Source organism: Xiphophorus maculatus, chromosome 15 (genome assembly GCF_002775205.1).
Source record: "Xiphophorus maculatus strain JP 163 A chromosome 15, X_maculatus-5.0-male, whole genome shotgun sequence".
NCBI classification, from domain to species: domain Eukaryota; kingdom Metazoa; phylum Chordata; class Actinopteri; order Cyprinodontiformes; family Poeciliidae; genus Xiphophorus; species Xiphophorus maculatus.
In genome coordinates, this window is record NC_036457.1 from 2,547,763 (window position 1) to 2,573,196 (window position 25,434).

At 37.1% G+C, this 25,434-nt stretch overlaps 2 protein-coding genes across 2 annotated transcripts in view; one reads left to right on the forward strand and one right to left on the reverse strand.

The window, feature by feature from the left end:
* The window catches only part of igf2r (insulin like growth factor 2 receptor), a 52,717-nt gene extending 36,188 nt beyond the window's left edge, over window positions 1–16,529 (reverse strand). Inside the window, exons 1-14 of the mRNA XM_014471545.2 lie at window positions 16,306–16,529; window positions 14,848–14,987; window positions 9,757–9,875; window positions 7,844–7,942; window positions 6,732–6,864; window positions 5,702–5,813; window positions 5,412–5,520; window positions 4,492–4,651; window positions 3,196–3,385; window positions 2,321–2,424; window positions 1,990–2,154; window positions 1,315–1,458; window positions 568–720; window positions 321–458 (exon numbers count right to left, since the gene is read on the reverse strand). Coding sequence (XP_014327031.1) covers window positions 321–458; window positions 568–720; window positions 1,315–1,458; window positions 1,990–2,154; window positions 2,321–2,424; window positions 3,196–3,385; window positions 4,492–4,651; window positions 5,412–5,520; window positions 5,702–5,813; window positions 6,732–6,864; window positions 7,844–7,942; window positions 9,757–9,875; window positions 14,848–14,987; window positions 16,306–16,442 — 1,903 coding nt within the window. The 5' untranslated portion in view covers window positions 16,443–16,529. The remainder of the gene's footprint in view (window positions 1–320; window positions 459–567; window positions 721–1,314; window positions 1,459–1,989; window positions 2,155–2,320; window positions 2,425–3,195; window positions 3,386–4,491; window positions 4,652–5,411; window positions 5,521–5,701; window positions 5,814–6,731; window positions 6,865–7,843; window positions 7,943–9,756; window positions 9,876–14,847; window positions 14,988–16,305) is intronic.
* A 3,580-nt stretch (window positions 16,530–20,109) lies between these two features.
* Window positions 20,110–24,865, forward strand: ttll2 (tubulin tyrosine ligase like 2). The gene is made up of 5 exons (XM_023348099.1): window positions 20,110–20,183; window positions 20,764–20,866; window positions 21,505–21,678; window positions 22,285–23,465; window positions 24,472–24,865. The coding sequence occupies exons 2-5, from the start codon at window positions 20,819–20,821 to the stop codon at window positions 24,785–24,787; spliced, it is 1,719 nt and encodes a 572-aa protein (XP_023203867.1). The 5' UTR covers window positions 20,110–20,183; window positions 20,764–20,818; the 3' UTR covers window positions 24,788–24,865.
* The last annotated feature ends 569 nt before the right edge of the window (window positions 24,866–25,434 follow it).

Genomic DNA, 25,434 nt, shown 5'->3' on the forward strand with positions numbered 1-25,434 from the left:
TTAGGTCATTAGCAAGGCTGTGGAGAGCTGATCTACACAAGGAGGAGGTAATTAAGCCACTTCCTTCCAGCGTTTCGTACCTGTGGCACATCTAAAAACTGCAGGACAGCGGCCCTTGAGGACTGGAGTTTGACACCTCTGGTCTAAACTATCAAAAAAAAAAAAAGCCAAATATGCAAAAATCCTTTTTAGATCATTTTTGATTTCCAATGAAGCTGATTGAGGAAACAAAGGCAACCATAAAAAGCTAAATATGTTTTTTTTCCCTCATGTTGGGGTAGTTTAGCATGAAGTATTGGAGACTGGTGTTGGTGTCGTACCAGCCTGGGGGTCCTCCACCGTGCAGTCGTGTCCTTCTGTTTTGGAGAGGACGCAGGCAGCAGCGGTGTACCACTCCACCTCATACAGACATTTATCAGGGGAAATGCTGCGAAGCATGGGAGGGTTCTCAAGATGGCCTGCAGAACATGCAGGAAGGAGGAAAAAGGAGGTTATCAAATTAAAAAAAAATGCTAAAGATACATAAACACAGAGAATATGGCAGTGAAATCCTGTTGTTTATTTCACCTGGTTTGCATTTGAGAGTCAGAATAGTTGTGGTCGTCTTCTTGTTTTCACAAGTCGTTCCTTCAGTGTATGTCAGTCTGATGTCACTTCCCTGTTTAGTCATCAGGGGAGGAGAGAGGAAGCTGCCCAGGTTGATGGTTTCATTATTTTTATCTGAATCAGAAAGAAACAAAGAGATCATTAAATAAATGACCCGTCATGTTCAGCAAAAATTATAATGATACACTGAAACTCTGCCTTCAGGAAGTCATCACAACATGGCTCCTCCATTAACCCTTTAGCAACATTTTTACCAGCTTTGCTCTGAGAAGTAGCTCCTGTAATGAGCTCAGCAGTTGTGTAGTTGCTAATTGCTGCTGGCTAGTCTGAAGGAGCTGAGTGAGGGAGCGATGCTCTGTGAGGTGGAAGCTGGGAAACTACAGCTTGGAGGAGGAGCTGTGTCTCGAAGGCGGGGCTAAGTCCACACAGGCGTTTTGCACAGCTGAATGGTTGCCATGGAGACTAAAGGATTTCTCAAACATGCATGAAATAATCAAGGCAACACTCCAGGTTTGTTTTTGATGAGGGAATAACATTATATATCAGAAAAATCGATTTTACATAATATCGCCACTTTGAAACAAGCTCTCTTATGTTGCTGAAAAGTTACTTGTAATGTACTGAGATATTTACAGTAGAAACCAAAATCATTTGGAAAGATTTTGTGTTTTTGTAGTGTAAGATTTAGGATTCCTGTGGACATCTTACCCACAGCGCAGAAGGAAGCGTCATCTGGGCAGCTGGCAGCTCCTCCTCTCCTCAGGACTTTGTGGCAGATGTTCAGGAAGTAACGGGTGTCTGGTTTGGCGGATGGGCCGACCTCTACCCTCCAGTTCTCACCGTCCTTCGACTCTGAAGCAGAACAGAGAAAAAGGCAAAAGATCAAGACAAGCTTGAATGATTCCAGGTTTCTCAAAGTTCTTTTTAATTCAGAATTATGAAGTGATAAATTCTTTTTTTTTTTTCCCATCAATGTACTCCTTGGACTTCCATAATTCTGAGTGATGTCAGCGTGCCCAGAGCGGCCATCTTGTTTGGACTTTGAATTCAAGTTAATTCTGTGATGGAATATTAGGGACAAGCTACGACTTTGTGGAATATCGTCTCTACTGCCTGAAAATTGAGCTGTTAGCATGTTAGCATGGGGCTGTCTTACGGCAACAGTTTTCAGTCAGAGGCTTCTTCAGATTTGTTGCAGCACTGACTGCTAGTGGATCACCATCCACAGAAATACTTGGATGACATCAACTGAAATTATGTTAAAATAGCTCAATTTAGAGTGAAAATTATTTTAAAACTCAGTGGAAGGATTAATTGAGCAAAAATAATTGCTGGTCGGATTAATCAGAAGCAGATTTAAATAAGATGTAAGGAGAAACTCACCGGGATATCTCGTAAGGCGTGAGAGGTCGTAGTGTTTGCTGCCGACTCTGACCTGACACAGCAGGTCCTCCTTCTCCTTGACGCAGGCGAACGCCGTGTCCCAGCTAAAGTAATACGTACAGTCCGTCTCCCCGGCGAAAACCGGTCTGCCGTGTCCGTTGTTTGCTGTAAAACACAAAGAGAAAAATAAATAAGATCACCTTATGACATGATTTGACTTTTACCTTCGAACTGAACCTTGTTTTCTGATGCAGTTTTAAAGCTATAAAAAGCAGTAAGTGCTTAAGAAATGTGATTATGTTACAGAAATGTACAAAAATGTCCAACTCACATGCGGTTTTGTTGCATTGGAAGTTGATGATGGTCATCCTCTGGAAGCCAGAGGAACATTTATCTCCGCCTGGATAAATCAGACTGAGGTCTCCATCTGAGTACCTGCAGAGGAGAAAATAACAGTTCAATGAATATTAACCAATAACAAAACATTTAGATTCTGCAGATTCATTAAAGCTCTTGCCCCTTTTTATTTTCATACAAATTCAATTCTTTTTGTTTTTCAAATTCAGGCCAAAGTTTCCTCTTAATTTATGGATCTGAGGTAACATCATCAGATTGCGACAAGTTTACAGTCCACATATACTAAAGTAAACCTGAAGTTATCAAAGGTACAAATAGATATTTTATTACTTATAATCTGGAATGAGCGGTAAATCAATCTTATCGATTAATCAAATTGTTTTGTTTTTTTAGATTATAATTTTGAAAAATCTGCATTTTTTTTCACCAAAACAATCATTGGGTTTCCATAGTTCAGAGTGATTTTAGATATTTTCTGTGATTTGTATCATTTTTTTTGTTGTTGCTCTATTTTTATTTTTTTGAGAAGAATTGTTTGAAATTTTTTTTTAAAATGAGATTTTATTTTTAAGCCATGTTGTCCACTTTTGATCAATAATCTAGACAATAATATCAATGAAGTTTACTGAGTATGCAGTATTTTACATCATGAAAACATAAAAACATCATAAACCTGCCAGTAATTGTATTTTATCAAATAATAAACATTTGGTTCTCTGTAAAAAACTTCAACTACATTTAATCAGATATGAAACATTAAGCGTCACATTATGAATAAATAATTTGAGATTAGATCTATTTTTGATTAAATCTAAAGAACAGAAACCGGCACACAGAGACAAACATTACCGTAACGTCTGGTTCTGGAATCTTCCGGCCACTTTAGAGGGGCTTCCGGACTTCTTGACCTGGCAGGATGAGGTCAAAGGGTCGTTGCCACAGAGATCATTGGAGACGCTCCCACACACGTTCAGGTAATACAGGTAGCTCTCAGAGCCTTCACCGGACGGAGACGGGGTGAAGTAGGGGTTTTCTGTGGCTGAACGCACAAAACAAACAGAATGTCTGTGTAAAACTCATAAAAAAAGATGATCTGACTGGATTTATATTGGCATTAAAATCCAAATATATACACGTTTGTTTGAAAACTACATAAAAATGATCATTTTTATGAGCTGAAATGATTTAAAGTTTCTTTTGCGCTGCTTTTTTTCCAACACGATTTTGAAGTCTATTTAAAAACTGTTTAATGTTCGAAAACATTAAAATAAATTAATTTACAGGCTTCAGTCATACATATTTCAAACTGCTTCAATGCATTTTTTTATTATTTTATTTTATTTATTTTTTTGTGCATCGTTTTTCATTTTTGCAGAAGAAGAAAAAAAATTGCTGTAAAAGATGCAACATTTGGGTTTGAAATTCAGACATTTTTATTGAAACCGTTTCTAAACACGCTATCACATTAAAAACTAAGTTACCAGCTGAATTAATCATGTTTTAGTTTTAATTTTAAATGAACAGATTTTAGATACATTTTGCTCACTGTTAATCAGTAAAATTGAATAAATGACAAAATGACACAAAAACAGGAAGCTTAAGAATAAAGATCTCATTTTAAAGAGAATTTAAAGACTGTTTTGAGCCAAAAGCTACAATAACTGGTCTGAGTTTGATTTTCTAAACTGAGAAAAACATTTTTAGTTAGTAATCCTGGACAAAAATACATTTATCTAACAATCAATTGATTACAGATTGAAAACAATCAGATTTCATTAAACGCTTCGAACCTCAAACCATTTTTTGGTGTAAAGATGCATCATAACAGCAGGTTTCCAACAAGTTTTCTCCATATTCTCAAAGATTTTACATTTCCAGACATCCACATTTTTTAACCAATCTGACGTATAAAAATAAAACTTTTTGTTGGTGAATCAAATGGATGGATGGATAGAATGTCTCTATACCCATTTGTTTTTAAAAAAGAAATTCAGAGATTTTATGGTTTTTCAATATTTACCTGCAGATCATTTTCTCTTTAGAGATCAACGTTGCATGGATGTTTATATTAATATATTGTAAATTTTAACTGGTGCATGTGTATAGTAAAAATCTGGGATTAAAAAAGCTCCTGTTTGGACTTACAGCCGAGGGTGAGAGGTGAAAGGTCGATAGAGATGTCGTGCTGTTCGCTCGTCAGTTTGCAGGTGTGACTCTCCAGGTAGTCTCTGTGACAGGCGTACTCAGTCACCCACTCCACCTCGTAACGACAGTTTGACTCGGCCACCATCCGAGGGACGCTGCCCTGAAATCAGAACAATCAGGAGTTACCTGGAAGAAGAGGAGCGTAAAGTTCCCAAAGATTATACTCAAGTAAGAGTAAACAGTATTTGCCCGAGAAATTATTGGAGTAAATAGGTATTGGTAAAAAGGCGACTAAATTTACTGAGTAACTGATCAAATTATCGGTCATTTAATATTTAAAAATTATATCACATGGACCAAAATATTTATGTGGAAATTTTGGTATTTTAAAGTTCACACTGCAAAAACACAGAATCTTAAGTCATTTTAGTCTAGTTTTTGATAGATATCTTAGTAATCTTGAAATAAGACAACTAACTTCCATTTAACTTTTCAGCAAGAAATATGAGCCAATAATTCATTAATGTTGATGAAAACGTTCCAATTCCAATGGCTGATTATTTCACTTATAACAAGATATTTTTCCAATTTTATAAGTGAAAAAATCTGCCAAGGGAGCAAGTAGTTTCTCATCAATATTAATAAGTTATTGACATGAAACAAGCTTCTACATATCACTGAAACGTAACTTGTAACTTGGTTTTGTCTTATTTCAAGTGTACCAAGATATCTGCACTAGAAATTAAAACAAAAATACTTGGTAAGATGTTTTTGCAGTGCATCATGAAAATAATTCATATAAGAAACAGTTACACAACAACAAAATCAGGCAAAAGAAACAGCCAATGCCTGGAAGCTGAAAAGCTCAATCAGAGACCCAGATCAGTTGACGGGTTAGCAGCGCTAGCTGTGGGACTTACAAGATGGCGGCTTGAAGGACAGATGAAAGTGATGCTGACGGTCGGCTGGTGTCCTCCACATCTCTCCGGAGGCGTCGACTCGACGCTTAACTCATACTGTAACCTCAAACTGGACGGAAAATTACACAACAATTTTAATTCAGTGTTTTTTTTAAGCCAGAAAGAATTAAGTTGTTCAACTATCTCTAAAACTTTCTGAAAAAGCAGCACGGTGGAATCGTTTCATGTTCAGTTTTAACAACAAGCAGGAGAAGAGCTGAAGAAAATGTCTGCAGCGATGAGAGACTCGCCTGTCGCTGGACACGGCCTCCAGCGGCCGGCTGGGAGCCCCCATGCTGAAGGAGCTTTGGCCTGTGATGAGACAGGCTGCAGAGCCCTCTGGACACGACTTATCTGGAATGTCTGCAGGACAAAACAGAAGAACTGAAATCCTACAGATTCCTGCATTAAAAATCCTACTGATCAGTTCAGCATCAGAAGGGTAAATTATTGCCTCTAAACAGGAAGCTCCTGGGCATAATTTAAAGACTAACAAGATAAACACTTTAAAACTATAGGATTATAATATGATAAATAATTAGCTTAATTGTAATCTCAATATTGGGTTGTAATGATTAAGTAAATTTTAAAAAGTATAAGACAAACAAGCATAACATCAAACTTTCACTAATTAAAAGAAAATAAGGAATTAAATCAAAGTACTATTTAGTGATAAAATCTAACAATTTCAAAAGTCTATTAATGTTTCTGAAATTTAAATTGAAGGTTTTTTACTTGACCTGAATCCGAGGAGAACATAATGAAATCCAAGCCCTCAGCTTTCTATGACAGGCCATTATAGACAGAAAATAAATACATTTCCACCCGAAAAATCTCAGAAACTTTCAGAGTCAAAATTTCAGAGAATTTGCATTAAAAAAAACTCTGAAATTTTGATATTAATCTCAAGACGTGTCTGGAACAAATTTCTGATAACGTTTACAAATTGTTGTAAACATTAATAATGCCACTACTTTCAGCAGCCTACACTGACACCGATTTTCTGACAGAGAACCGTACAGATGAGGTTTAGGGCCACAGATAAAAAAAAACAAACAATAAAAATGCTGATTTCTGAGATCAAAAGTCAGAATTCAAAGAAAAAATTTCACAATTCTAAAATTTAAGCCAGAATTTAAAAAAAAAAAGGTCAGAATTCTGAGAAAAGAAAATCTGATTTTTTTTTTCTTCTTCTTCAGTGGCCCTAATGCTCTTCCGTAGAAACTGCTTTAAAAAGGCACAGTATTTCTAAATCTAATCAGCCGTCTAGTTTTCACTCACTCAGGCTTCGGCAGATGTTGATGTAAAAGTCGGAGGCGTCGTTGCCGTCGTCGACCAGGTAACCGTTCTCCACCTGGATCAGAGGGCTCAGGTCGTGCTTCTTACCGTCCGAGTCGAACACGTAGCAGGGAACCTGAACACACAGCAGGAGCGTTAATACACCACTTCCAGATGGAAACACAGACAGGAACTGGATTTTACATTAACGCAAGAGGTAGATAATAGGTATGATTATTTTAGAGTTCAATTATTCTGACGATTAATAGGATCAAAAAAATTGGTGCATTTTGCAGATTTATCGATTACCCACTTAAGCCTGTTTATACGATCTTAACACATGAAAATGAAATATTTAATTAAGAAAATAGACACTTTATTGCCTAAAAAGCAATACTGCATTCCTTTACAGAAGACTTGATCATTTATAGCAAATAATCAAGCTAAAAAAAATACAACATGTGAAAAGCTCAGGCCTTTTTGCTTGACTTATCAAAACAGTGCAGGGCTGATCTGCTGATTGTTTTTTAGATAAACGGATTAACAGTTGGATAGTTAAATGTGCTTAATAGGACTTTTTTCAACACAATTTGAACCAGGTGAAGCCAAAACTACTACTTGAGTTCTGGGTAGAACATATTTAATAACAAAGAAGGTTTTTTTTTATCTTAAATACAAAATCTTTATATTTTTGTACAGTTTTGGTTTAATTACTGTTCTTTCAGCAAATTGCCTTTTTTGAGGGTATGCTCCAGTTAACTATCAATCAATTACTAAATCAGTTGATGATTATTTCCATAACTGATTCATCACACGATTAATTGTTTGAGTCTTAACCGGTTGCAAATGTTTTGGTTACATCGGTGAACTTTTAACAGAAGTTAAAAAAAAAAAAAAGAAGTAATTTGTGACTGAAATGTTTGCAGTAACGCAACGTAAATTCATTTCACGGTGACAGCATGTGACAGGTTTTCTGCTGCGCAGCACAAACAGCAGCGCTTCATGGGATGTGGAAGCTTCGCTTTCTGTCAGCTGACTAATTGTTTCTGCAGAAAAATGCGGTTTCCTTTCTCACTCAGAAACCTACAAGCAGGACCATCAGTCAGGACTCCTACCTCTTTGTGTGGTTTGAATTTGTCCTTCTTGCAGGCGGCGTAGGTCTTCCACTCAAAGTAATGAACACATTCAGACAGAGCCACAAACTCTGGGGTGCCCTGTTAGACAGAAGTGTGAAAAAAAACGGTTTCGTTATAAACAAGCAGAAAACAATGTAAAGGACATTGGCTTTTTACTGGGTGGGTGACTTTTCGGAAAAACGTGTCATAAGTTTCCTGTGTGACCTAAAGTACATGGAGTTTATCTGCTTTTACTTACCAAGAAAAAACATCTTTTGAGTTTTATTTTTTAATAAACTTTTTCTGTAGCTACAATTTCCTGGTACATGTGGATATTTGAGCTCTGCAGCTCTTTGGTTGGATACAAACTCATCTTGACGTTGTTTGCAAGGATTGCTACAAACCTACCATCACAAACAAAAACACACAGAGTCCACTTTTTTCACTTCTGACACCGAAATCTTAGGTTTAGTATCGACTGACATCAAATACAGAAAAATAGCTGAATTTATTTAAAACGTTTCTTTTTTTAAAACATAGATATAAATGTACTGATTAAAAATTTCTTTCCTAACTCTGCACCAGTACAGCTCACATAAACACACCAACAGTTTCAGAAGTTTGGTCAAACATGTAAAAACAACTTTAATTTGTTCAGTCAGAGGAGTGTATCAGCCAACGCAAAATAATAAAGAAACATCATTGCATTGAAAAATTGTGCAGAATCAAACATTGAAGCCCAACAAGTCAAATAAATATTTAAAAAGTTGAGACGCTAAACTTGGCTAACAAGTTTGTCAGTATAATCTTCCCTTAATATCATTTTATTGTTCTTTTTCTATTGAGTTTCATTTCTTGTTTTCAGACATAATAACCTGCTAAGCCCCTTGTCTTCGGAAACAGAACTGCTCTCATTGTGACTCGACAGGAAGTGACATCACTGCCAAAGCTACAGCAACTCTCCCTCTTTCTTTCACACACACACGAGCACACACACAAAACCGCAGAACAGTGATCAGATCAGCAGACACCCGTTGTTCTGCATTCATTCTACAGAATTTCAAAGGTCGCACGTTTTTGTTCTATTTCTGTTTCTGCTGCTTCTAAAAACACTTATTTTAACTTTTTTGGCAATAACGTCATGTTTTTGTGTGTGTGGAATTTCAAAAAACTGAATGTAACATCACAAATCATCAGGCACTGCGCCGTTACCTAGCAACCCAGATGGAGCTCCAGCATGTTTGGTCAGCTGGTTTTACTGCTGTATGCTCTGTACAATGGCTGCTGGAAAAGACAAGTGTTTTTCTGTTGACTGAGCATCTAGAATTTCCTTGTTTGTTGTGCAGGAGGCTCCACTTTTACTTTTCAAAGATTTACGGTTGTATAATTGCGCATCTGTTTGCAGCCATTTTCATGTGTGAGTGTAAATTCTGAGCTGGAGGCTCAACAATTAGGAAATGAGCAGAGAATAAAATCTCATTATCCAAGAATGATTTTGTGCGAAAAATGTAATGAACATGTTTTGCACAGCCAATAGGAAGAGCAGGTCACCTTTAAAGTGTTTTAATAACCCAGAAATTATTATAATTCTTAAAGGCAAAAATGTTACATTTGCATCTTTTTTTATCTAATTTTGCTAACCGAACCTGTTCAAGAAGAAAAATAAAGTTTCCTTTACATTGAAATGCTGCAGAATTTTTGTTTGCATATCTGTAGATGGATTAAAACACATGCAGGGTTTGTCGTTAGGCTGCCAGAACAAAACAGCTGCGCAGAGCAGGTGTTTGCTGACGTCAGGAACAGACGAGAATAACACACAATACCAGTCAGTCACTTCCATATATCCTGATTATTACACATCCCCTGTTCAGGAAGAAACTGGTTGCCATCAGACCGGTCGCCATGGATCTTACCATGGTTTTCCCACACTGGAAGTCGATGCTGGTCTGAACCGGGTTGGTACCTCCCGGGCATGTGTCGGTGGCGTTGTAATCCAGCACGGTGCCGGAGAGCTTCTGCAGGGAAAGGTCACCTGCAGAGTAAATGAGGACAGGGTCAGCACGCTGTTTTATCTGCTAAAATTATTCATTTTCACCATTAGTTTTTATCTCCAAGCAAACAGTTAAGACAGATTAATGTCTCAAACTCCCAACCGCCAAGTTTATTTTGACTGCAGGGTCAGAGCAGTTTTCATTTTTCATGTCAATACTCAACCGGAAAGGAAAAACTGTCCACTGTGGGAAAAGCTCAGCGCTGCCTGGATCCGAGTTTTAAAAACTGACAGCAGGACAGTGATTTAAAAAAAAAATAAATATTTGATATTTATTGGCAGAGAATTTACAGATGGATAAAAAAAAACTGGAACACCTGAGCTTCATAAGAGAAAAAAACAAATGTTTTTCCTTGTGACTGAGTGAATATTTTCAGTGATTTTATGTGTTTGTTTGTGTGAACTCTGGGTCAAGATAGGCTGCTATCACAAGGCAACAATAAAAGGAATGTAACCGAGCAACCAGATGACCGACAAACCTACAAACTACAGGAGATAAGGAAGAACAGGAAAAACCTGTATTAGCAACGCACCGTAGATCATCATTAATATGTAACAATTTCAGGCATTTTTATGTACTAGTATCAGTTCAATAAGAAAAACTGGACCTTTATTGCTTTATTTTAATATATCGTAAAACATTTCATATTTTAACATTGTTAATATCTAACTTTGCTAATGTTCTTCTGTTACATTCTGGACCTAAATTCAATCAAATGTATTGGTATAGATTAGAACATTTCAGCAACCTTATAAAGATCAAAGCGCTTTACATGATAAAAAAAAAAACAAAAATAAAAAGTGAACACTGAATAATTATTGTGATGAAGTAAATTTGTTTAATATTTGAATGCAAACAGAATTATTTTGTAAGAAAGATTGAATTAAAAAAAATCACCAAAAACTGCATCCTTTGCAACAAGATCACATCTAATGCAGAAGAAACACGACGCAAAAGTGATTAGAAGGTAAACAGAAAGAAGCTGGGAGAAATTAAATCATTTCCTATTCAGTCTGTTTGTTTTTGGAATGTTTTCTTTTTTTAAAGCACAGCTACAGAAAAGGTTGCATCAGATTTTACAGAAACTATCTGACATGTTTCGACCTGAGGGTATAAAACATGTAGCCTAAAGTCTCTGTCTGGATTTTATTTCCCCGAGTTCTGAGAAAACTCACGTGATTCCTTGAACTCACTGTTAGTTTAACTTCTCTAATTTAGCCTTTGGAATACAATGAGTCGGATAATTTAGCGCCTTATCGTAGTAAAACTGCTGAGCAGATAAAGCCTCAAGCTAGCAGCTCTGTGTCTGTGTGAGCTGCTGATGCGTTCAGGGGTCATGTGAGAAGTCAGTCACAGTTGTTTAACTCCAAATCATCTGACCTCTCTGCTGCTTGGTCACCACTTACTCATTCTTCCTCTTTACATAAGAGCACTTCCTCAATGCACTAAAATAAAGCTATAATAAAAACCAACAACTGCACAAGTTTTCACTTGATTTTAAAGCAAGTGAAACCATGTGTTGTCTTTAAAGCTACACGGCTCCTTGTTACAGAGCGACTCTGATATCAGATATTCAACAAGGGGACTTTTGTGACCTCCGGCTGCAGGACAAGCTGTTGTTTTAGCCTGAAATAACTCAGTCTGGCAGCCAAAGAGGTCAGCAGAAGAATAAAGGAAGTGTCCTGTGAAACATTAGCTGCAGTTTTCTTTTTTAGCTCAGACATATTTTAAAATCAGCAAAAGAAACACTGAATGATTTCATATATCAGAGAGATTAAATTTAATTCAAAATTACTTTATTTATCCTAAAATTAAATGCAGTCATAACTAGCTTAGCCTGACACGATACATTTGCAGGACGATAAATTGTCCCAGAAATTATTGCGATAAATGATCAAATTGTTTTAGTAGCATTTTCAAATATAAAGAAAATAGCATAATAATACAAGAGCAATCAACTAATACAAGAGCAATCAACTTTAATTTTGTGAAGAACACTCCACACTGCCACTTGAAGATATTTTAAATATAACAAATAAAACTCAACAACCAAAAACAATAAATAAAAATTAAACAAAAACCACAAAGAACTGAAAACAAAAAGATTAAACAAAACTTCCCTTCAAAAATTATTAATCATCAGAATGGAAATTAAACTCATTTTAATTTATCATGCAACTAATTAATTAATTGCTTATTGCAACTCAGACGTGGATGGAGTAGCTGTCAGTGTTGCAACTGCATCTGGAGAGGCTTCTGACTGAAGACTGTAGGTGTATGACAGTCTCATGACTGTTATGACATGCTAACAGCTCAATAACAGAGTGTGTGTCATCCAGAAACGCACTCTGGATGACACAATCAATTGTTAGCAAGCTGCTCTTCCAGGTCCTTTGCTTTTGCCGCTCCTCTTTAAATCTGCCTGAATGGTTAGAAAATGAAGTGAAGAGACAGCAGAATAGGAGAAAGGATTTTTACTTATTATGCATCTGCATCCATGAAGCCTCCTTTCCAACTCCTCTGTGATTTGAGGTCGCAGTTCAGGTATTATTGGAGCTTTAGAGATGCTAATTAGCTGCTCTCAGTTGCAAAACCTTGTTGCTATGGTTACACATTATAACAACTGTCTGAAAGTAAAAAAAAAAAAAAGTAGGAGCAAAAATCCTTCCAGCTGCACAGCCAGAGGGAATAATTATCCAAACATAAAACACCTCAACCAAAAAAAAAAAAGTAATCGTTTAGAAAAGGAACAAATGAGAATAAACGTAGCAGCGATGCTCCAACATGCTGTCACCATTAGTGCTGCAGTTCAAGAATAAAAAATAAATAGATTTGGATTAAGTTATGCAAACCTAACTGGCCCAATGTGAACCAGTAAATGCCTAATAAACTAAAATTGTAGTTGGAGGCCCTCCAGGGTTGTATTCTTACTCAGAGTGAAACCAAAATGTAGTTCAGAGCTAAAACTGAATACATTTTTCAAAATGGGTTCATTCATGCAACAGTAGTGGTGCAACATCCTCCTTCAGGAAGGAAGCAGAGAAAAAAAAGCTTGTTTTAAGTCAATAATTCCTGAAAACGCACCAGTTCCACCAGCAGATTAATTTGCCGATAACAAGGGAACAATATCTTTTTGTAAGTAAAATAATCAGCTAGAGGAACTGAGTCTTTTTCATCAATATTAAGGAATTATTTACTGAAAACAAGCTCTTATATGTTGCTAAAAGGTTACTAGAAAGTTAGTTTTGGATTATTTCAATTACAATAAGACATTTTCAGAAGAAACTAGACCAAAAATACTTGGTAAGATTTTGTGTTTTTGCAGTGAAGGAGATGAGGATGCTGCTGACAAACAGAAGGAAGAGGAGGAAGAGGAGGAAGAGGAGGAGGGACTCTGCCTGTTCAGCACAGAGATCAGATCTCCGATGAAGCACCAACAAACTGATCCATACAGCATCAGATCAATAGTTCAGTCAGCAATAAAACCTCCTGTTGTCGACAGTAAGACTGAGCGCGCTGTCAGGCGGCATGAAAAACATAAAAACATAAATTTCACCTCACACTCAGTGAGGAACACACAGCATGAGAAAACACTGATCAATGCTTTACTCTCAACATTAAGGAGGATTGCTGCAAGGTTCTTATGCAAAAATTATTCTAACAAAACTCTCATTTCATGGTTCTTGTGTGTAAAAAGTAAAGATTTCTGCATTTCTGGGACAGCAAAAGAAAATAGTTTTTCTAAAGGAGGATGTTTCTGGTACAAACAAAGCATCTGGGTATAAAATATCATCATAAAAACTATGGCGTTCAGCCATTTTCACATGTTTAAATTCAATTTTAAATTTAAACATGTGAAACAGGTTGTGGTCAATAATCCATAGATCATATTACAATAATAACATTTTAATATTTTGAGAATGATGTTGTAATATAACAACTTTATTCTCGTAACATTAATTTGTTGTACGATTTTCTTCTTGTGATATTATTATAGTCTATTTTTTCTTTCCTTGATGCGACTCTAAATCTATGTTGTATCAACCATAATATTTTGGATAAAACAAAAACAAGAAGATCTTCTTATATTTCTGCATGTTTTCATTAATCTATTGATGTCTGATAAGTTTCAGTCACATTAAATAAAAACCCTCAGGAACTCCTAAAACACTTAAAACTGTTTCAGTTTAGATGAAAATACAGAAAAGTTTTAAAGAAATTTCCATTCTGTTTTACAGAATGATGCTTTGATATTTCGATTTTGAGTTTTAATTGTCGTAATCTGTCTATATCAGCGGTCCCCAACCTTTTTAGTCGCGCGGACCGGTCAGCCCTTCACAATTTATCTAATCCTAATCCCACCCACTGAGTTTTGTTGGGCAAAGCTGACGGTTTAAATTAGAGCTGAAACGATTAATTGTAATTATTCTTAAAATAATAACCAATTAATCATCAACTGAAGAATACAGATTCAAAAAAACCTTTTGCTGAAAAAACGACATATTCAGCGCAAGGATTAAACCAAAACAGAAAAAAAAAATTACTTAAATAATCTCTGGTTGCAGCCTTAGTTTAAATTAACTCATTGTGTGCTTTAGGACAAGAATATGACATAAATTATTTAATAATAAAATAGTTATGTCTAGTTTTTAAAATTAAATGAATAAATTTAATTGAGGCACATATAATTAATTCTATATTTAATTCTGTATTTATTTTTTTAAATTAATGACATTTAAATAGTTATTTCATACGTCAATTATTTCTTGTAATTTGGCATGCTTCACTCTCCATACGAACATGGCTAAAAGTATATCTGACGGCACTATGACCCAAATTAAGCTCCGACCTGCAACATTCAACCAAATGCAGAGACTTTTCCACGTAGTTCAGTCCGATATGCCACCAAACAAAACCAAAGCGCTTTCTTCCTCCTTACTGGACTGTACTCACCGACCGAGTACTTGACATCACCGCTGAGGCTTTGGGCGCAAACTGCAGTGCTGGAGCCACAGCTGGTCGGTGGCGAAGACTCACAAAGCTTTATGGTGTATTTCACTTTGTTGTCCAGGTCTACAGCCTCCCATTTATAGCTGAAAGGCAGATAAGACAGAATTAATTAGGAAAGAATTGAAATCAATATTTAGTTAATAAAAATGGGAAGAAAATGGGCAAAACATCCAACATCTTCAATAAAATGTTCTGCAATTAAAACCGGATTGAGGTTAATTATTTTTCTTTAGTGAAGTGACAAAACCAGGAAACAAACAGCAGCCAGTATGAGCATTCAGGTTACTGGTTATCATTCCTGTCTTATTACTGAGTCAATATTTAGACAACAGCTGCACTGACAGAGCTCCAGTGCAGAAAAGCAAATATTTAGTCTCAGATGTTTTGCATCTTTTATGCTGACTGCAATAAAAACACAACGCAAAAGCCTAAAAACGTCCCACATTTCCCTTCAAAGTACTTTTGTAATCATTTTCAAAATGGACTTTTTAGTAATTTTATGTTAAATATTTTACAATCTCTAAACAACATCTAAAAAACATCTCTAAAACAATACCACAATGTTAGCAAAGCATACAGCGGTTTCATTTATGCCTGAAGACAAACAATTTTTAAAATTTTACACATCTCAGCTTCATGTTTGCTTCTTCAGCAAACAAAGTGACGCACATAAAAAACATTTATTGCAATATTATTTTTGAATATTGTGATGCAGCCATTAAAGTACATCAAACTTTCCAAATATTTTCCTGGCATGCATCGCATCAAAGATGTACTTTGCAGGACCTTCTTGCTGCAAGGCAGCAGCGCTACTGTGCAGTTTGTCCGCCATCATGTCAATTAACGCAGGATGATCAGCGCCTCTTGTGATGTCATCAACAAATACGCAATAACAGAGTCAGAAGTTTAACTTTTATTGATTTTCTATTTATATTTTCTGTATTAAATGTCTATTAAAGTAGATTTTTTTTAGATTTATATATATTTATGGACAAAATATGGCAAAAGTAAATGTAATACCCAGGAACTATTGATCAATAGCACTTTAAAATGTGCTCGGAAAATGTGGCCAGTCTGGTCCCTTCAGCTCCCACCAGCAGAGCTTCTGCGTCAACCGTCGCTGCCATCTCAACCGCTGGTGTCCAGTTTAACCGACTGAAAGCGGTACCGCCGAAGCTAAAAGTTGGTTCTGTTTCGAAAACAAAGAGCTGCTTTTCGCTGGAGATAAATGTCAAAGGTGCTGCGATGCTAGCATTTGAACGAGTCCGGGGGAAGCGACTTAGCGTCAGCTAACGCCGAGATAACCCGGTTTAAATGGTTAGCCGAGGGGTTTAACTAGGAAATAAGGCCGTTTAATGCGTTGTAACGCCGGTCCGTTTCTGGAGGAGGTGTGCTTGTTACCTGCAGAGGTCCTGGTACCACAAGCTGCTGCGGACCTTTTCTGCTCCGGACCGAACCAAAAAACATCCCAAACCGATGCACAGCCACAGAACCAGCCTCAGAGGCCGGCGTTGGGTCGGTTTATCCTGGAAAAACATGTTTCTATTCAGCTGGACCCCGAACGTGGAGCCGAATTAAGACGACATGATACAGCAGAGTATCGGCTCTGAACCGAATCAGTAGGAAGTGACTGAATCACATGACAGGACGTCACATGACTCGGAGGGTGCTGACTGTAGAGGCGTTCGCGGCCAGTAGGAAAACTAATGTTCAAACCACTAAAAGCACAAATGTCACCAAATCCATTTCCGATGGTGTGTTGAGTAATTTTGGAATTAAAATACCATTTATAGATCAGTTAGTCCTCTTGTGTTGGTAATTGGCTAACATCTCTCATGGAGAGAACATGTTACAAATTGATTACAACTAGCTTGATGGACAGTAAAATCTATAATGTAAACAATTAATGAGACCACTTGTCGATAAGAAATTTAAAAAAAAATCACAACTGAAAACAGCAAGTATCATTATAACTACAAGTAATATTTAGATTAAGGTTTGTAAATAAAAACAAATAATTAAAATTCAAAGGAGAAACATTTTCTCTATATTCAAACCCACGTCTACATTATGTGCGTTTTAAATAAGAGTTAAGTTCAAAAAGAGATATGATAGTAGATAGAATGGAAATAGATATTGGATCTATTTTCTTTTCAGTAACATTTTAATTGTGATTTTATTCTTGCCTTTTTATACTGGAATTAATATTGCAAACAGGCATGAACAACAGTGACAATTTAAAAGAAGAGATATAACTTGGTTGAGTTGCTTAAAGTGTACTATGGCTAACTGAGACAGTAACAGAGACCTACCGTATGAAGCAAAAAATGCATTTGTTTCCATAACAATGACTCTTGAAAGCTAAATAGGATTCTGTAGTATTCAGGAATCTTGGCAGAAGACATGCTGGAAATCAGAGCATAACTATAAAATAATTTGACATTAAATTATGGCAAAAAAAACTAAAGTTTAGCCAGTATTTGCTGTTTTCTGTAGTTTCTGAATGCAGCATGAATGAAACTCATTTAATAATGTACATTCATGGAAGGACTCCTACTGCGTTATTTCACTCGGACCCTTTAAAACGCACTCTTAACAGCATGAAGGCACATTTTTTAGAGGTTGGTGTTTCTGAATGAACGGCCACAGAAAGGGAATTCCAGGACGGTTTGAGTTCTCTACCGCCATCTAGCGGCCATCTTATAGAAACACGCTGTGCCAAATGGCAGAGCAAGACTTTCTAAACAGCCTTGAATTTCTTTCTGTATTTCTATATTATTGCCTCATGTTAGGTTTTTAAATTAGTACCTGGTAACGATCGCATTAAACAGCCCTATAAGTATCAGTAAATTATTTCACCTGATATATAAAACCCCAAATAAAAATGGTAAAACATACTGAAGCTCAAATGACTAACTTTTTTAGGCTTTATAAAATTGCTGCTCCCTTAAGACATATTATTCATTACTGTGCCTCAAAGTAGAAATAACTTACGACCCGTGGCGTTTGAGTTTAGACACAACTTAATTAGTGGAAGTGATCCCAACTTGAGTTGATTGATACCAACTGAGCTTATTTAAGAACAGCATGTGGCCTAGAAAAATAAGGCATCTTCCTTTTCATATATGGAGAATGGCTCATTGGTTGATGTTGCTGTGGGTTGGCTGCTTGTTAGTAGGTAAAGATCAAAGAACTTCTGCTTCACCTTAGTTTTCTAGGAGATACCACCTTTGTACATTAACTGTATCATCAAACTTCAAATCATACTTTAGAAGGAAGCGTTGAGTCTCAAGGATACTGTGCTATTGTTAATGACTAAAATTATAACTTTTTTTAATTGGTACCAATTTCTAAACCTGGCAGAGGTTCTAATTTCTATAACTGCCTAAAGATGAATTTTGACTTCAAATATTCTGTTGTAGCAGGTTCAGACTACGTGCCGTCTCACAATGAGAGCTCTACTCCTCATTGAGCTTTGACCTTTTCATCCCCATTTCTTTAAACATTTCTGAACTAATATTAATTGCAAGAAATTCAGAAAGTGGTAGGACTTCTTACCAAATCTTGTACACACTTTATCACCCTAGTCCAGTGGTGCCCAAAGTCGGTCCTCGAGGGCTGGCACCATGCATGTTTTAGTTCTCTCCAGGTGGTTTAATGCACCTGGATCAAATAATGGCTCATTAGAAGGCCTAAGAAGAACATTGAGATGCTGATTTTTACTCACCTACAGGCATCTAAATGACCAGGCTTTTGATTGTCAACTTGGGTCCAGAAGTGACCTTTGTGGAACCTCACAGGTTAAAGAAAACTTGTGGTCTGCCAAGGGTCTTTACTTGTATTGTGCTTATCAAGTTCAGAGCACTCAAAAGCCCTTTACACAAAGTGTAAATACTTTCAGTCATTGATCTATACAAATACTGATGGTGGTAAGCCTCAGGCACTCTGAAAGGAGACTGCCATAAAAAGGCGCAATGGGACCAACTCTAGCAGGCAAGGAGGATGAAGAGGCCAAGAAGCTTGTCCAAGAACAGAACTTGGATGGAGCAGGAGTTTGAACCTGTAAGCCACCAACTGCAGGATAAACTCCTAGCCACTAATGTACCCAATAGCCTAAAGAGAATTTGTCTATCCTGATCAAGAATGACATATTAGACAAAAGAACAAGTCCAATCAGACCCAAAGGTGCCAGTTTATCAAAGATGTGCTTTCAAGGAGATAAAGTAGGGCTATCATAGAACATTAACACTTCAGAGATCATTGTTAGCTTTTACTAAGCCAGACTAAAGGTTAAAGATCTTCAACTGAGACATGAGCTGGTTAACAGCAACCGTTTCTAGTAATTCATAGAGAAATGTCAGAGAATCTTTATCTGATCTAAATAAAGATTAGATTTATTTTCATCATGGATTACCTCAACTGTTACCTGTGATTAACCACAATTTCTAAAAAGCTGGGTTCAGTTCCACGAGTCACTCCCAGGCATGATGACTAGAAAACCTGTAGAACCAAGAAAATGAGTAAATAAAACATCTGACACAAAACAGGCTAAAAGATACATATATAAAAACAACTAAGCATGGCATAATCTAAAAAACATCAAGAACAGAAGGGAACAATGCCATTACCACTGACAGTTCCTAATGGTCTGGGACTCCAATAAACCACAGTGAGTAATCATTGTAAAATAGAGAAAACATAAAAACGGTTGGGAACTTTCAAAGAGTTACTTTGACGGTTAAATTACTAAAATAATGAGAATAGACTTAAAGCCCAACGTACTAAAAAGATGAGAGATTACTAAGAAAGTAGACAATGCAATACATCAAAACAGAGGCAATTTCTTTAGTTTTGACAAGTGAATGAATGAATAACTAATCATGTCACTTAGGTTCCTGTCTGATTTATATAGTTATTTTCTTCCTTTTTTTATTAGCCTCTTAAAAAGGCTTGTTTTGTTTATTCAGGTTACATTTGTTTTATATTAAAATTCAACTGAAACATTCGTAACATAAAACCCAAGACAGAGCAAGCATGTTTATATCTCTACATATTTCAGAGCTTTTTGCTTCAGCTTTCCGTTATTAAAGACCTTCCAGGTTTTGTCATCAGAGCCGGTTCTCAGGAACTGATGACTCTGACATGGTTCAGACAATTGATGCCGCATTTTGTGAGTAGGTGGAGCTCAAAGAACTGACAGCTTGTCAACAACTCGCTGAAAGACAAGACCTCGACATAAAAGGACAAAACTACTTTTATTCTGAGTACTTTATACAAAGGTAAGATAAAATTATCTGTTTTTGCTTTGGAAATGAAGGGAAAATGTAAACTTTTTGGCCTATTTAAAAAAATGTTATGTAACAAACAAGAGTAACATCAAATCTGAGATTCACATTTAGCATAAATGATGCCTGGGCTGATTATCACTGTGTTTGTGAACATCAGTTTGAATTGCAATAAATATTTTCAGCTAATGGATAATTGATGCACTCTCACCCTTCTCTCGGTGCTGATGGGTCAACAAAGTGTCGGGTTTGTTTGGCCGTCTCAGATTTACAACCGGAACGTTTCAGCTCACACAAGAACAAGCAGCCAGGCCGGGTTAAATGTTAACTGCATGTTTGTAGATGCTGAATGCAGCTTAACATTTCTGAGAGCTTTAAAATGGTGCCCAGAGGAACGTCTGCGTTGTTTATTTTTAACCCGACTACTTGTTAATAACTACCAAATATTAAAATTCCAACAAGTTCTTGATCTCAAACCAGAGAAGGAACATCTTTAGCTTACACTTTTTAAAATTATGGGCTTAAATATGTATATCTGAACAATCACGCACTAAAAAAAACATGTTTAATACAGGAGAGTGTCTAGTGTTCTGAACTTAGCTGCTCCTTGCTGCACTTCCTGAAGCTGCATGGCTGCGTCGCTGGTGTTCAGACTGCATGACCGCGGTCCACAACTGGTGAGTATGACGGCTTATTAAGGCCACTGCAGATAGAAAACAAATGTATGAGAAAATCTCTGAGAAAAATTTCAGAAATTCTGGGATTTATCTCAGAAAGTTTCGAGAAAACAACGATGAAATTTCCAAGTTTGAAAAGTAGAAAATCTGCAAGAAAAATTTCAAGAATTCTGAGATTAATCTCAGAAATCTTCCAAAAAGAAAGAAAAACATATCCTGAGTTTGAAAATTTGCTAGAAAAAAATGAAAACCTTTGAAATCTCAGAAATTGTTTAGAAAACTTTTGAAATTTCTGAGTTTGAAAAGTCAAAGATTTTTGACTTCTGGAAAAGTTTAGTTTTAAAAGTTGAGAACTTTTTCCTTCTTCAACTAAGAAAATTCTGACTTTTTTCTAGAAATAATTCAGAAATTTAGGACTTTTCAAACTCAGAAATTTCTATATCTATTCTAATACATTTCTGAGATTAGTCTAAAAATGTTTTGTTTTTTTCTTGCAAATATTCAGTTTTGGAGCTCAGAAATGTCCTTGTTTTTACCAGAAAATTTGAAAGATTGAGATTATTCAGAAAATTTATTGGGTTTTAGTGGAAATTCATTCCTTTTGTTGTATCTCCGATGGCCCTAACATGCTGTCGTAGGTGAGGGAAGTGCTCCTGGAACGAGGATGGAAAGAATATGACAAACGGAAACGCGAGGACAGAGACTGGAACCTCTACTGGAGGGGGTCAGAGTTTCACAGCTCAGAATATCACAGCCTGCTGCCATGGCAACGCCTCAATCACCATCCCAAAACTGCTGGCATCACGCGAAAGGTGATGCTTTGATATACAATTACTGTTATCTTGCATAGATTACATTTCCACATTTCCACTAATTCACCTGTTGGTGTAAACAGTCACAGTACAACTTCTGCTTCTGTACAACAGATTTATTAATTCAAAAAGGGGAAAGACAAGAGTTTTGTTGTTGACTGAACATCCAGAAACCACTTGCTGGATTCTTGTTGAATGTGCAGGAGGCTCCACTTCTGCTTTGCAAAGATGTACGGTTGTATAATTGTGCATCTGTTTCTTATTTGGATTTAAAGTGACAGAGACCCTAAAATAACTCAAAATAGGCAGAACTGGGCAGACTAAAATGGTAATGAACATGTTTTGTTTAACCCACAGGCCTAATCTGTTCAAGGAAGCATAATGGGTCACCTTTAAGAATTTTATTATGAGTTTAATTGAAAGTGAAATAAAAACATGTTTTTATTTCCAAAATGTGTTTATCTCAACAGAAATATGCCCAAATATAAAATTTATTAGCTTTACTAATGGCTTTTTACAAGCTGCTGTCTGTTTGAATAAAATGATAATGAAACAGAACAGAAATGATGAAAAACTAAATGATGCTCTCTTAACTTCTTTTGAAAGGACTCACTGGTTCGCAACCTGAGGAGAATGAAGGCAACATTTGGTTCAGCTCTCTACAACTTCAGTCCGACAACCTTCATCCTTCCCAACGAATACACCAGTTTCCTGGCTGAATACAAGCTGCTTCCTAACAGAGAACAATCAGTTTGTTGGATTTGTAAACCCGTTGACCTCTCCAGGGGTCGAGGTATTTTCCTCTTCCGGGACATGAAGGACTTGGTCTACAACTGCTCTGTAGTGGTGCAGCGGTATATCAGCAACCCCCTGCTGATATCAGGGTACAAGTTTGACCTGAGGATTTACGTGTGTGTGAAAAGCTTCCATCCACTTACTGTTTACATCCACCAGGAGGCGCTGGTGCGCTTCGCCACAGAGAAATACAACCTGTCCTCTCTGTCTAACGTGTTCGCTCACCTCACCAACACCAGCATCAATAAGTTCGGTCCCTTCTATAAAACCCAGAAAGGACAGGTCGGTTCGGGGTGTAAGTGGACTATGAGCAAGTTCAGGTATTTCCTCCAGAACCAGAACATTAATGAGCTGTTTCTGTGGCAGAGGATCAACAACATCGTCACGCTGACGCTCCTCTCCATCACTGGGTCGGTACCGAACTGTCCGAACTGCGTGGAGCTTTTCGGCTTTGACATCCTCATTGATAGTAAGTTCAGACCCTGGCTTCTGGAGGTCAACCACAACCCGTCACTGGCTCTGGACTGCCGAACCGACTTATCAGTAAAGAAGGGGCTGATCAGTGATCTGGTCGATTTGATGGATTACACAGCTGTTGATGGTCTAAGAGGCAAAACCTATCAGACACAACGAAATGTCCAAACTAGCTTCAATGCTAACATCTCAACACCTGTTCCTTCACTCCCCAAGCTGAAAGATCACAACTTTCAACAGAAAAATAAAAAATCTTCAAAAATGCATCATGAAAAGACAAAAAGACAGATTCCACCTGTTGAGACTTTACACTGGATACTCGGCTCAAAGATGAAGGTGGTGAAAACAGGTTTTTCATCAGGCCAGATGAAATATACTCCTCAGGTTACAAACCGAGACGACGCTGAAACACAAGATGAAATGGAGAACGAGGTTTCCTCTTCGGTACTCGGCACTCAGGGCAGAAGGTCAACATTCAGACCATCTACAGATTCCTGGAGGCTTCCAGACAAATACAGGTAAACGTTTTTCTTCTTACTACTTCATACTTTGAGTACAAATAGCCAGACTTTCTCGTAATCTGCACATTTATTGCGCTGGATTTCAAAATATTGTTGGAAGTTTTTTTGGGACTTTGGCTGCTTTTGGGGCGTTTTCCCACCAGGTAGTCTGGCAGTTCGCTTTCACACTGCGCTGCATCAAACCCAACCTAATTGAAAAACCTGTTCCCTTCCTCGCCTGTGGGGGCGCTGCATCAAGAACCACTGAAGCAAAAGACACGAAAACCTCAGAAGAAAACAAGAGCGCAACTTCCTTCTTCACAAAATGTACACAAAAATGGAGTGCCATAAAATTTGAGCCATTGTAGGATTTCTTTTTCTCTCTGCCTAAGTAGCGTGACCCATTTCTCCTGATGCGCTGGGCTAGCATATTTGTTTTGGTTGCATTTACCCAGAATAAGTAACAAGTACCAAAGAAAAGAAGAAAGAAAGACAAGAAGTGAATGAAGAAAGGAAAGCTAGATTTTAAAGGAAAGAAGGAAGAAAGGGAGTAAACAAATGTAGGAAGGAAGGAGGAAAAGAAGGGAAGAAGGAAAATAGAAATAAGTTCTAAAGGAAGAAAGAAAGAAAGAAGTATCAAAGGACAGAAATAAGGAAGACTGACAAAAAGGGAATAAACAAAGGAAAGGAGAATTAGCCTACATAGAGAACAAGTCGTAAAGGAAGGAAGGAAAGAAAAATAAAGGAAGTGAACAAAGAAAAAAGGAAGGATGGGAGGAAAACTGTTCTAACTTGAGTCAAATTTATGCGCGTTAAACTGATCATGAATCAAAAAAATGTAAAAGATATCAGCCACATTAAATCAGGAAAACAATCCAATAAATGAGTTAGAATAAATCATTGATCCTACAAAAACCTCACTCCTCCACATATAGATATAGTTCCATATGTAACATTGTTTACTTGTTTATTACACTATGTTCAATAAAGTCAAACTCAACTCATGTCAAATGTTGCTTCACAGAAAACGTCGGAGGTTCCATGTTGAGGAAGCGAAGCCTCCGATTGGTCAACATGTTCCACCAATCAGAGCTGGAGGCTTCATTCGGACTTTCCCGTTTAACCCGGCAACACTGAAGGCTTCCCTGGTCAAACTGGACGTCCTGGTCGTCATACAGGAGCTGCAGAAGCTGACGGCTCAGGTGGCTTCAGGCCGACTGGAGGAAACAACTGGAGAGGAAGAGGAGGAGGATGAAGACTGCTTTGATTCACTGCTGTGGGGGCCAGAAGACCCCCCGCTGCTCAGTCAGTGGCTCAACAGCAAAACTAAAAATACCTGATCCAAGAAACAGAAATGATCAGGTGGAGCTTTGGCAACACAAAGCATTTCTGTAGAACTCTGATTTATTTTTATTTAAACTGAGGAAGGAAGGAAGGAAGGAAGGAAGGAAGGAAGGAAGGAAGGAAGGAAGGAAGGAAGGAAGGAAGGAAGGAAGGAAGGGAGGAAGGGAGGGAGGGGAAAAAAATCATTTAAAAAACGGATCCAAGAAACAGAAATGATCAGATTAAGTAATTGGGAATATTAGATGAAATTTGTTTCAGTGAAACTCATATGTTGTGTTTTTGTGTTCTGTTTATTAAATGTCATTAAACGACCAAAATGTTTTGATAAAACCAGGAAGAACATCATGAGGTCAGCTGGTTCTTTTGTTTCCTCATTAATTATTCACAGGGTGCTTAAAGGCGCCTTAATGGGAAAAAGAAACAAACACAGAACCTCAACAATGAGATTATCAACTGGAACATGATGCCCATAAAGGATCCATTAAGGAAGTCCAGTTAGCATCTTCTATTTCCTGAATTTCATGTCATTTTAGTGCTTTAAAAATGTTCTAATCTATTTTCCAAGCCGTGATCCGTATTTATCAGGACCGGAGATGAAACTGAGAGCCAGAGGAGGGCAGCAAGGCTCAGTTTCAACCAACTG

Excerpts from the sequence above, each read along its gene's own strand:
- ttll2 (XM_023348099.1), top strand. The coding sequence starts at position 20,819 with ATGGCTGCGTCGCTGGTGTTCAGACTGCATGACCGCGGTCCACAACTG. Across the intron at positions 21,679-22,284 it reads CTGCTGGCATCACGCGAAAG|GACTCACTGGTTCGCAACCT; the intron begins GTGATGCTTTGA and ends TTCTTTTGAAAG. Across the intron at positions 23,466-24,471 it reads AGGCTTCCAGACAAATACAG|AAAACGTCGGAGGTTCCATG; the intron begins GTAAACGTTTTT and ends GTTGCTTCACAG.